At 39.7% G+C, this 13480-nt stretch overlaps 1 protein-coding gene across 1 annotated transcript; it reads left to right on the top strand.

The window, feature by feature from the left end:
- The first annotated feature begins 1324 nt into the window (after nt 1-1324).
- LOC124869798 (lysine-specific demethylase 9) lies at nt 1325-12977 on the top strand. The gene is made up of 7 exons (XM_047367939.1): nt 1325-1899; nt 3634-4301; nt 6024-6161; nt 10185-10327; nt 10424-10591; nt 10702-10810; nt 10892-12977. Exons 1-7 carry the CDS (start codon nt 1365-1367, stop codon nt 11411-11413), a joined length of 2283 nt encoding a protein of 760 aa, XP_047223895.1. The 5' UTR covers nt 1325-1364; the 3' UTR covers nt 11414-12977.
- The last annotated feature ends 503 nt before the right edge of the window (nt 12978-13480 follow it).

Below are 13480 nucleotides of genomic sequence, written 5' to 3'. Positions count from 1 at the left end.
AACCCTGTTTGAACCAATTGATTTATGAAAAATAAGGCACTGAAAGCCTTAAACAAAAAATACCTTACAAATTAACTCATTGTAAATATTACTTGTTGGAATCATAAACACCGTTCCTTAGTACATGAGTAAATCACAAAAAATGAAATTTGTCAAAATGAGAATTTGACCTAGACGATTATGGGACCGAAGTATTCTGTGGGACTATGCTGCTTTCTTTAAAAGTCAGGTTCAAAATTACAAAACTATGAATTGGGCAAAAAAAAAAAAAAATCCGAATGGTTAAAACCCTCATAAATAATCACAAAACATGCTAAAAACCTTATTTGGATACAAAAAGGAACTGTCTCCAGGGGACGTTTTGTAAGGAGACCATGCCTCAATTCACACCCATGTTGGGAACATTGTACATCTGCTTTGACCTGATTTAAAGTAACTTTGTATAATCACTATTACTTACAGTCTACTGTAAGTAATAGTGATTATATGAGTCCTATAAATAATTTCTACAAGCAGACAGTAGATGTAGATATTGTTTAATCGGGGTCCCCAATGTCTTATTTTGTTACGGATCGACTAACTTGAATATTTGTTATTAATAACTGAGTTATATTCATAATTCATCAAAATATTCAATGAACAAGACCAGGGGAAACAAACACATTAATTATCTGGACACCAAAGGACTTATAGGTATAACATGGAATGAGGTTTTGATGAAATGACTCAGTGTGAGTGTAATTGGGGTGTGAAGGGGTGACTCGACATGGAGCAGATGTGTTTGTGAATTGTAATAGTAATTTTTTTTATCTCCAGTATGTTTTTTTCTGTACGTCGTTAATGTTTGAATTGTATTTGCTTGTCTTCTTGATTCTTGTTTGTTTTGTGTAAATATTTAAATGTTATTAATTAATTTATTTATATATTTTATTGTTGTTTGGTTTTTGCTACGTTCTTAAGGTTTGTGGAGAAGGGGGTCTCTGCAGTAAATAAGGGGAAGTTCTTGAGTCGGGGGGGAAGAGTTTGTGTCATTTATTTTTTCACAGACGGAGCAGCATTTCCCGCCTGGCATTCAGTGGGAGGTGAAGCGCTCCCTCTCGTGGGTGTGATAGTATTAACCATGACGTCAGTTGAACGGAGTTGAGTGCGTGCGGGTCCGCACGCAGTCAATGCAAGTTCAACTCCAACTCCCAAGAAGCCAGGCGACAACTTCGAACCACACTTACCATAAAGCAAGCTGCACGCGTGCGCAGCACCGTCAAAATTTTCAAGTTGACTACAAATTGTAGTAATGAGAACTACAATTTGTCGCGGACATGCGCAATACGTGCCCCGAGCCCTTTAAACATACTGTACGTGCAAAGATGGCAGCTCAAGTCGACTTGCTCCGTGCGAAAGTAAACGACGAACGGATAAGGGACAGTTTCGACAGATTCATTAAAGAGAAGAAAAAGAAAAGGGATTTGTCGCCGTCGGCCGACAGAAGAGAAAGATGTGAGAAAGAGGCGAAAAAGGTGAAGCTCCATCATCATCACAACCACAGCCAACAGCTCGCCGAGAACCAGAGCCACCGACCACATCAGCTGCAGCAGAACCCAAAAGCCCAGACCTCCAGCTCGGATAAACACGTCCTGCACATCCACCATCACCACCACCACGGCCAGCACCATCACGGTCTCACTGACGGTGCCAAGAAGAGCCTGCAGCCCGCTTTCCCAGCGCAGAAGCGAGCCGTGCCCCCCCAGCCACCTGCGCTCTTCACTTTCACGCCCCTCAAAGTGGTGAAGGCCCAGCCGCAGGAGCTCCAAGACAAACACCGGGAGAAGGAACCCAAGCTGAAGCTGAAGAAGGAGAACTCCGAGGCTAACGTGAAGCATCCCGAAATAAAGAAGAAGAAAGGTGAGTTCGTGCGTTATTAAGTGAATGAAATCTAATTTTAAATAGTTAGCGGTTGAAAGCACCAGCGGCATTATATGTGTCGACAGTAGTTGGTAAAAGGAGTGTTTTAGCTAACTTTTTGTATTGTTAATCTTTAATAAATCATGAGGATGGTGTTCACAAGTACATTTTCTGAGATTTTAATAACGCCATGTCTTCTTGGTTGATTTAAATTAGTTTTTGTTTAAAATAAAACATCTTTTTTGTATCTTTTAACTTTGGATTTTTAATCTGCTTTCCATAAGTACCATTATTTTATGTTTCTATCAATTTTATTAAATAAGTAATTCATTATTTTGTTTACTCTTATTTATGTTGACTTATTTACCATTTTATTTGTTTTATCTTTTTGTATTAGTTTAAAAAATATTAACATTATTTTATTTATCTGTTTCCTTTTAACCATCTTTGTGTTTGCTTAGTATTTAAACAATTTTACTTCTCATTTTTAAGTTTTTCTTTGTTGCTACAACATATAATAATTATAGTACGTACTGTGAAATAACCCTGTTTAATACGTTGACATATTGAAACACATTCTGGGGCATTCTGACCTTTTTTTGCAGATGTTTTTATCTGTTTGGTTGGTTTTTGGCAGGGCGGTAGGGCTGGTTTTTAATCTTACAGTTTTTATAGCATTAAGTTGCAGGAAAGGTGCTACACAATTAAAGTTTTTTTCACTTATTGAATAATTTTTTTACTTCTAATAAAAATGCAGATATGCTTGTGCTGTGTTTGTTTTGAGATATGGTTTGTAATATATTTAATCCAGGTAATTCCAGAATCAGAAGAGTAATAACACGTAGTGGTGCGTGGTATTAGGAAAATATGACATTGTGAGATTGCTGTTGATCGTTGTTGTGGTAACAGTGATTGCAATTAACCCACATTTTCCTCATTCCTCTTTCTGTTCTATCATCCTGATGTCCATCCCGCTCTCCCAGACCTTCAGCATCCTGATCACTTCAGAACTAGATCAGATGTGTGCATAAAAAAAACCCTGTAAAAGTCCACCCAGCCCAGTTAATAGCACTGACCAGCAGAGTTTCAGTGCATGCCATCTAAATTATTCTAACCCACCAAATATTGGATCGATAGACAGATTTTCTTGGCTTATAATTATTTCTGACTTTCCGATTCCGATTTTAACCGATTGTAACTTTTTTTCTTAAACATTTTTTTTTGGACTACAACATGTAAAAGATTTTTTTAAATGTCATCTTTAATTGATGTGGTAGTTTTAAATCGGTAGTTATTCTTGTATAACTGTAAAGTGCCTGAAAGTAGATGTTTCTGGTTAATGGAGTTATAGGTTAAAAGTGGTGGTTGTCCTTTTTTAATCCGTTTTAATAATCACTGATCGGGGCAGATCAGTGATTATTCAAAGAAATGTCTCTCGGTTCTGAACTCTGTCCAGTTTATTGGAGGAGAAAGGGTAAGCGGCTGCCTTGGATCTGGATGGCTGTGGGTGAAAATTCTTCAGGGATGCTCCAATTGGACGCAGTTAATTAGGGTGTTTTCACTTAGTAATTAGGGCCAGGGGGTTGTTCTGTGTTCTATGTTTTTGTTCGTTTTAAGTTCTACACCATTTTAAGATCCAGTGACTCTCAAATAAACATTTTTTGGTTGCGTAATCAGATGTTTTCTCTTTGCTTTTATCACGTTTTTGATGTTTATCTGTGTGTGTATTTTCAGAGTTGATGCCCAACAATGAAAATGGAAAGTCTCTAACACTAGAGGAATATCTTTTGAAGAAGAAGAAAAAGAAGAAGAAGCATCGCGATGATGGTCAGGGTGCCAAGAAGGTCCGACATGTACACACCAAAGCGGTTCAGACTGTATGCGCAGGGCTTGGCGCTGATCTCACAGCTCTCATTAACCCCGAAGCTTCTCTCCCTGCCGCGATAAATCAAGAAAGCACTCTGCATCTTGGCAGAGAACCTGTCAACACCTGCCCACCTTACCTCCAAGCACTCAAAATAGGCCACGCCCCTTTCCTCTCTCATCAAGACCACTACATCCGCAGTTCCTGCCTCCAGACTGGTACCAGCTATGGACGTTTTATTCACGAAGAAAAGCAGCCGAACGGAGGCGGCTTTGTGCTGCACGCTTATGCTGATGAGTTGGCGTGCCTCAGTCCAGATGAGATGCAGGGCTTCGCCCAGGAGTTACTGAAGCTGACCTTTGCTGAGAAGCCCAAAGGTGCAGCGGTGTACGCCTTGACGGTGATCCACGGGGCGGCTTCCTACCTACCTGATTTCCTAGACTACTTTGCCTTCAATTTCCCCAACACACCCGTTAAAATGGAAATACTGGGCAAGAAAGACATCGAGACCACCACTATTAGCAACTTCCATGCTCAGGTATGTGGGGAGATAGTGGTGGCGACACTTCAACCCTTAAAATTTAAATACTGAAATCTTACAAGTGCTGATAGGCTGTGCTGAATGGAAAAATGATAAATATAGTGAAAGATAGCAGAGAAAAGGCCAGGTTGACATGTCTATTGTGAGCTCAGTTTGCCTGTCTTTCACCACAATGGTAACAGAAATTATAATAATAACTAGAATTCTGGCAAGATTTAGGTTGAGGTCATTTCTGCTCCACTTCCGACCATCTCTGTTCCTCCGATCCTTTAAGCAGTAGGCTTGTTTTAAAATTTACATGCTATTTTCATTTCTCTTATTTAGCGCAAAACCAATAAATAGCAATCAAGACATTGAAATAAAAGAAAGAAAAAAAAACTTGATTGTTGCTTTTCTGTATAGCAAAACTGTAGCAGCAGGAAGTTGCCTTTCTCGTGCTGTCTTAGTTTTGGTTGAACCCGAGTTTTGATTCTTTATTTTTGGGGATGAAATGGAGCGATCTGCTGCCACATGTTCGTACAAACCATCGTGCATCCGTTCGTACCTGCCAGGGGACCATCAGCAAGTCACTCATATTTGAACAGATAACGTTGACGTTTGCTGTTGTAGGTAGAGGAACTGTACTGACGTTTTCAAATGTCTCATAAACAAAACGGTGTTGGTCTCTAAGATGCTTCACCAAGTTTGTAGCACTACTCAGCTTTGTAGCCATCGCATGCATTGTGGCTTATTGGCGTTTTTTGGCGTTTTCTGTTTATCTGCCTCACTGGGGTCACAAATGCTCGTATTTAGATATCCTTGCCATGTTAGTTGGAAACAACTGGATTAGTTTGATTACATTTAACTAAGAAAATTAAGCAATCCGTGGACGTCAGCAGATGTTACTGACAGAAGACCAATGAAAATGAATTCAGCTCTATTCAGTTCAACTTTATCTGTCCTCCAAGAAGCAATTTAAAAGACACAGTGAAGCAGCACAAAAAGTGCTGTGTGTGTGTAAGAGCTGTAAAACCTAGCTGACTAATGATAATTGTATGTGTTTTAAGTATCCCTCTACGCTGTCACTGTTCTGCATAAAGACATCACCATTGAATATTTTGCGTTGTGCAATTTTAACTGCCTGGTGCTCCTGTGCAAATAACTAAATGTCTTCATGGGACGCATGGTGTGGTCCATAGCATTACTGGTAGTAGTAATTATTAGTAGTACTAGTACATTAGTACTAGAGTGGATTTCCACAGGATTTTATTACAGAAACTGTTGTTCCCGGCAGGTGGCTAGCTGCTTAAAGAGTTGTCACATGACCCGAAAGTTGATGCCGTGTTTGTTTTGGGTAATAAAGGGTAGGGAAGTATGGATGCTTCTATTTCAGGATGTGGAAGAGTTTTGGAAAAGCATCCAGAAATACGTATATTAAAGCAAATGCTGCAGTGCTTTTATCATATATTCAATACTAAATCTGTAGAGATTAAAAGGATGTTTTGATGAGAAATTCAAACTCTAATAATCATTTCTTTATTGTCGTTATGAAAAGCTGTAGTGCAGGTGTGTTAAACCAAAAGATAACAAAGACATGGGAATGAATATGAAAAGTAAAGACAAAATTGTACATTTAATACAACGATATGAAAAATCAATTAAAGATGCCCAGCACCTAACTTCTTTTTCATTCATATATAGAAAATGTACTTTTAGCTTACAAGGATTCTCTTTTTCCAGGTGAGCCGGACTTATTGTTCAGGAACGTACCGAGCCGGACCCATGAGGCAGATCAGCCTGGTCGGAGCCGTGGACGAAGAAGTCGGAGACTATTTCCCAGAGTTCTTGGACATGCTTGAAGAGTCACCGTTTCTCAAGGTCAGAGGAAGGTTTATTTTTCTTATTTCTCTTAAAAAAGCTTATAACAGAAGGTATGTCCATGGCCCGTCAGACCACAAATTACTGTAGATTTGTCAGTTAATCCCAGGAGTACAGGCATCAATGTCTTAGATCAAGACAAAAAAAAAAGTTACGTAATCTGTTGTCCATAGTGTCAAAATAACTTGTCTCATTTCAACTCCTTATGAACGAGTGACACTAATTAGCTTCATACCTGTTCAGGTCTGAATACAGCCAAAGTGGTGTGTATAGAAAACAAATTTCATAATAGGAATGCTATTAGAAGCGCTTTGCCTCCACCTAGTGGTCAGAGTGTTATCTTCACCTGGTTCAAGTACATGGAAGTGTGCACTAGGTAGACCGCATTCAATTTGGCTTATACACTCAGTAAATTGTCTGAATCTGAACTAGGTTGTGCAATAAGAAAATCTGTAAAGGCTTGCTAACGTCTTCTACAGCTGATTTATCAGAATAGACCAAAATTCTAAAAACTATTACTTATTTTGGGTTTGAAGCTTTTTAGCGATACCAGGCAATTAAGAAATAGGGTAATATTAGTATAATAAGTAATAATTTGGGTACATTTATAGAAATCGCAAATTCTGTGCTTTTATTTTCATTATCAAAATATAATGTATATATTAAATAATGAAATATAATGAATAAATAATTTTGAGTGACTAATTAAGTCCATATTTACATACTCTAATGCAAACTTTTATCATTTAACAAAGGATAAAAGCTCCTGGGACTGTAAAATAAAGAGATTTTTATGTATTTAGCTATATTTGACATACACTGTGATGGAAAACCAATGGTCATTCAAAACAAATGTTGAAGTTCAATCTGTAACGTTGATTTCTTATAGTGAGAAAAGGGACAGTTCATAGGACTGCAGTAGTCATTTTGCTGGTATTTAGCTTTTTTTAAAACACTGTAGTGATGGAAAAGCAATGGTTGCTCAAAAACCTATGTCGTAGATGAATTACTAATGCTGTTCCATTTTTAACACTGTTTTTAAATCGCAAAGATGGGGATAGCGGCCCCTGGGACTCTGCTGTAAAGTGATTTTCTACCAATGGGTTTTACATTGACGTCACTGAAGTCGCAGCCTCACTTCCGGTCTGCTGTCGTGGGTCTCTCCGTATCGCTTCACACTTTTCACAGCATTGCAATGCTGCATACTTTTTCGACCATGGATAAGTATCTGTTGTTGTTACAGCCTCCTGATAAGGCCATGTACCTCAAGAAAATTGCGGTCATCAACAAGGTGGATCCATATGTACTACCTGTTGGTTTGTTTAGTGCAAATCTGGACTTGTAAATTAAGCAAGTTCTCCCCATATTTAAATTGAATGGTCCGGAGTTTTGCTTCACTGATCACGCTAAAACAATGAAAACAGGCTGCAGCTGCCACCCAAGATGGCGATCACAAAGTGCGGTCACATGACCACATGACCAAAAGCCCCATTAGCTGCATTTCAAACACTAGCTGCTTTTCCATTACAAATGTGTGCAAAACTTTGTTTTCTGCTAATGTCATAATAGCACAATTTCAGAATTGCGATGTTCCCATTAAATAAGAAATGTCATTAAAATCACACGTGAATACGTTTCATCAGGTGATAACATCATCCTCCTACTACCTTCATCTTTTTCGCCAGTAGTCACATCCGGTTGTTGATCACGTGGCTGCTGTGATTCGAAATAAAGGGTTTCCATTGCAGTTTTGTGAAATACGCCAAAAGAACCACCTCAGCTCTAGCGTGAAAACATTTTATCGGAAAATTTGAGTTTTTTTTAAATTGGCGTGCAAATTTTAATTTAAATTTATTTTAAGTCTTGTAAAAAGCCAATTTTTTTTAAAACACAGATTTTTTGTACAATTGGACATAAATTCAGGTATTAAAGGGTTAAATATGAAAAAAAGGCATCTGCCAAATTATTTCAGCTTTTCTGTCAAACATGGGTTTACTTTATTCTTTTTTTAATCAGAATTTTTACTAAATGTGTTCATACCTTTAGAAGAAAATATGAATAACATATTTTTATCCAGTTGAAAGATATTCTATAAAACATACATCCTGTATAACCTGTGGGTCCACAAGGTTCTGGGCAGTTAGTACCAGGTGAAGTCATGTTAAACATTACTTTTTCATATTTAAAATGTTTATTTACCAATGAAGCCCAGGAGCAGCAGGTGAATTTCTTTATTTTCCAAGTTTTTTTTTTTTTACATCTTCCATCAAAGTCTGGAAAGACATTGTTTCCAACAGCTTAAGTGGTCTCACGCGAGGAAACGGAGATGAAGTCGGCTAAAATGACTAATGAAAAACGTCTCGACAGTAAGCATATGATGACTTTCATTATAGAAACATACAGGAGTTGGACAATGAAACTAAAACACCTGTCATTTTAGTGTGGGAGGTTTCATGGCTAAATTGGACCAGTCTGGTAGCCAGTCTTCATTGATTGCACATTGCACCAGTAAGAGCAGAGTGTGAAGGTTCAATTAGCAGGGTAAGAGCACAGTTTTGCTCAAAATATTGAAATGAACACAACATTATGGGTGACATACCAGAGTTCAAAAGAGGACAAATTGTTGGTGCACGTCTTGCTGGCGCATCTGTGACCAAGACAGCAAGTCTTTGTGATGTATCAAGAGCCACGGTATCCAGGGTAATGTCAGCATACCACCAAGAAGGAGGAACCACATCCAACAGGATTAACTGTGGACGCAAGAGGAAGCTGTCTGAAAGAGATGTTCGGGTGCTAACCCGAATTGTATCAAAAAAACATAAAACCACGGCTGCCCAAATCACGGCAGAATTAAATGTTCACCTCAACTCTCCTGTTTCCACCAGAACTGTCCGTCGGGAGCTCCACAGGGTCAATATACATGGCCGGGCTGCTATAGCCAAACCTTTGGTCACTCATGCCAATGCCAAACGTCAGTTTCAATGGTGCAAGGAGCGCAAATCTTGGGCTGTGGACAATGTGAAACATGTATTGTTCTCTGATGAGTCCACTTTTACTGTTTTCTCCACATCCGGGAGAGTTACAGTGTGGAGAAGCCCCAAAGAAGCGTACCACCCAGACTGTTGCATGCCCAGAGTGAAGCATGGGGGTGGATCAGTGATGGTTTGGTCTGCCATATCATGGCATTCCCTTGGCCCAATACTTGTGCTAGATGGGCGCGTCACTGCCAAGGACTACCGAACCATTCTTGAGGACCATGTGCATCCAATGGTTCAAACATTGTATCCTGAAGGCGGTGCCGTGTATCAGGATGACAATGCACCAATACACACAGCAAGACTGGTGAAAGATTGGTTTGATGAACATGAAAGTGAAGTTGAACATCTCCCATGGCCTGCACAGTCACCAGATCTAAATATTATTGAGCCACTTTGGGGTGTTTTGGAGGAGCGAGTCAGGAAACGTTTTCCTCCACCAGTATTACGTAGTGACCTGGCCACTATCCTGCAAGAAGAATGGCTTAAAATCCCTCTGACCACTGTGCAGGACTTGTATATGTCATTCCCAAGATGAAGTGACGCTGTATTGGCCGCAAAAGGAGGCCCTACACCATACTAATAAATTATTGTGGTCTAAAACCAGGTGTTTCAGTTTCATTGTCCAACCCCTGTAAATACCTTAAGGGAAATATCTCTGTAACATCTCCAACTGCCAGAAGAGGGAGACAAAACATCCTGATGAACTGCAGATATATCAAGAGGTTTTTATGTTAACATGTTGTGGTCTCTATAAACTGAGAGTCTTACCCTAATACAGAAAATCCTCTATCCAAGACTCAATGCTGTCCAAGACATAGTTTCAATGGTCATTTAACTAAATTCATCATATGTTTGGTTAAGATGGAGGTTAGATTATGAATATTATTCCAACATCTGGCATCGATTGTTGCCTTTAAGATTCAGAAATGAACTCTGAATCATGGCCATTTAAATGTATTATCTGTGTCTGCGAACACTTTCATAGATGACCCTGCCTTGGGGGACTCTGTCCAGTCTGAAGCTCGACTGCCGCTCCCAGAGTGACGACGGACCAATTATGTGGGTGCGACCGGGAGAGCAGATGGTCCCGACGGCTGATATGCCCAAGTCTCCATTTAAGCGTCGCAGGTAATAGTTTATTCAAGAAAGAAACGTGTGGAAAAAAGTTTTGGTTTTACACAAAAAGGAAAAAAAAAACATCCTCTTTATCTGCTTTTTTTTTAGGTCTATGAATGAAATAAAAAATCTGCACTACCTGCCAAGGGCCAGTGAACCCAGAGAGGTTCTGTTCGAGGACCGGACCAAGGCCCATGCTGATCATGTAGGCCAGAGTTTCGACTGGCAGAGCACAGCCGCTGTGGGAGTTCTGAAAGCTGTGCACTTTGAAGAAGGGTACATTTTCTTGAGCATTATTTCATTGGCAGCACCTTTGATAACTAGTTGATGTCAAAAACTACAGTATATGAAGATTCTGTATTTACTTTTTATGAAATCTCTTGAAGGGATAACCGTCCTCGGATTACTAAGGATGTGGTGTGTTTTGATGCTGGTGACTTTAACGAGGTGGTCCAGAGGCTGCAGCTGGATCTGTATGAGCCCCCAGTTTCTCAGGTAAGAAGTTCAGATTTCACTTAAAAAGAATCTTAATTTGTTTTACTACATAAATTTGTTAACATATGTGTTTTGGTACAGTGTGTTCAGTGGGTGGATGATGCCAAGCTGAATCAGCTGAGGAGGGAAGGTATCCGCTATATCCGGGCACAGCTCTGCGACGATGACATTTACTTCATCCCAAGGAACGTCATCCACCAGTTCAAGACTGTGTCCGCAGTCTGCAGCCTGGCCTGGCACATCCGCCTCAAACAGTACCACTCAGCAGGAGACAAAGACGCCAAGGAGGAGCAGCAGCCCAAAGATCTCAGCCCCACTTCAGGCAAAGTCTCCTTTTGCTCCCCCGCTAGACCAGATTCCACCCTTACCCCCTGCTCACGACGGCAAGCGGACAACATCCATGGTGGGGTGGCCAAAACTGAGGAACCAGAGGTTCAGAGGCCGGCAACACCATCAAAGGAGCCTCACCCAGCCCCTCCTCAGCCCACCAAATCTACTCACCTTCCCCACCTTTACGCCACCTCTGTCCGCTCTGGGTGCAAACCTTCGAAGGAGCCCTTGCTGCCAAAGGCTAACGGCCACACGACAAAGATCCCCAAATGATCCGACCCCCCCCCTCCACCCACCCATCCCCGGCAGCCCTTCTTTCCGCCTGCCGTGGCAGGAAGTATTTAAAGGAATTTTAGACTAAATTTGACAACTGAGTCAATCAGGAAGATTTTCAACATAAATTATTCTTCAGTTTTTTAATCTCAGAATATTGGTGTGTTTTGTCTTGTTTTTTTAACCTACTGTAATGTTATTGTTTAATGGGACAGAATAATATATTTAGTTATTGGATGTAAAGAATCTTATTATTTTTAAACTGACATTGTATATTGCCACACTTGCTGTATGAAAGAAGTTCTTGTTTTATTACACAGCGAATTTGTTTCTCAAACCTAATTTATCCATTAACATGGATGTATTCTTAGAAACGTCAGCAGCATGATCTTGCCATGTTATCATTTTTAAAGTCTGAGCCTTATGAAGTTAGTTCTGTGTATTTTTATTGAATGGATTTGGAAACATAGGCAGCTGTGTGCAGTGGGCTCGTCATATATTGGACACGATTATGTTGTAGTTTAGCTGGGCTCCCTTTACATCGGATTAACGTTAGAAATCCCCCAGAACCTGGTCGATCTGCATCGTGACAAGACCTTCTAAGGTACATGATGAACAGTGTTGTTTAAAAAACGTTGCTTACTGCATGCACAAAATGTCGGTGGTTTGACCGTTGTAGCTCATCATCATGGTGGCAGCATATCCGGGTACCGCCAGCCTTTTGGCAATAGTGGTAGAGTATCCGTGGCATGCGACACAAATTCAGGTGTGTGGTTTGGTCATCAGAGAATTGGTAGCAGTTTATTGCAACACATCCTTCACCACAGCTGCTATGCAGTTTTTTATGTGGCTGCATTTCAGATGCAAAGTATGTTTCTAAAGCAGTCTAAGAAAATAAAAGCCCTAGAATTGTATTTAGAGAAGAAGAGCTAAAAGCTCATGCTATGGAGGAGGTATCTTCTTCCACAGCAAGGCTGAAAATGATAGAGGTGGAGAAGTCTCTCAAATTTAAAGGGATGTTCCACAATTTGTGATTAAACAGCATGGTGTAGATTTGATACTTGATCAAATCTGCAGTAGGCTTCAAACTGAAACAAGGTTTTCCAGGTGCTGAGGTCTAACGATGCTCAAAGCGTCGCTGAAATCCTCGAGGCCGTTTTTATCCGCTGTGAAGTGGGCCCAAGAATTTAAGATAATTCTTCTCCCTCTTTAAAAGCAACATGCATTTATTTTATTCCACTTGAAGCAGTTAAATCTTGTTTTGCCAGGTATGAGTTTGAGTTTTATAAATTCCTAATTCGGACATTGTCTGTTCTGTGAACATATGCTTTCATTTGTACCATTTTTGATATTTATTTTCTCCAGATTAATCTTAGCAGATTTGGATTTCTTATCCTGTAGCTTTTAATTACAAAGGAATTGCAAAAGTTGCACTTAGCAATAATAATCTTTGTCATTTCTTCATGTTTAGAATGAAATTGGTGTACATGTTGTCGTTAGAACTAAGATTATGTGAATGTTGTGATGGTTCTATTTCTTTCATTAAAATCCTACGTAATCTTTAGGTGGAGAAGTGTAAAATCACTGGGTGGAGGCGATGGCTTTAGGTAGTTTTAGGACTAATATATGTAGGATGAAGTCTCCAGACATTGGATTGAAATTGAGGCCTTCGGTTTCTTGTCTTCAGACAGATGTTTAGAGGGAAGGGAGTGACGTCATGCTTCTTTTGCTCTGACTACATCTTAGTGCCTTCTTGCGATGCGCGATTAGCTGAACTTAACGCTGAACGCTTCTATTTTTTGAAGAGTGTAATAAGAAATAACCACATTTTAAGCCACTTGGTAGCAAATAATTCACTCCTAATATAATTTGATTTGAAAATCTGCCTTTCATAATACACAGAATGGATTTTTTTGCCATGTAAATATGCTTCTGTATAGTCTTAACTCATTAATGTAGCTCTTCTTTCTTGAAGCTTTTTTTTTTCCTTTAATATTTTGTCTAACTTTTTGGCCTCAGAGGTTACTGAAAGGATACAGACGTTTGTTGCCAGTGTAATACAGCAGA

This window comes from Girardinichthys multiradiatus, chromosome 1, assembly GCF_021462225.1.
Source record: "Girardinichthys multiradiatus isolate DD_20200921_A chromosome 1, DD_fGirMul_XY1, whole genome shotgun sequence".
NCBI classification, from domain to species: domain Eukaryota; kingdom Metazoa; phylum Chordata; class Actinopteri; order Cyprinodontiformes; family Goodeidae; genus Girardinichthys; species Girardinichthys multiradiatus.
The sequence above is the reverse complement of the archived record's forward strand: the minus strand, read 5'-3'. Positions and strand labels throughout refer to the sequence as shown.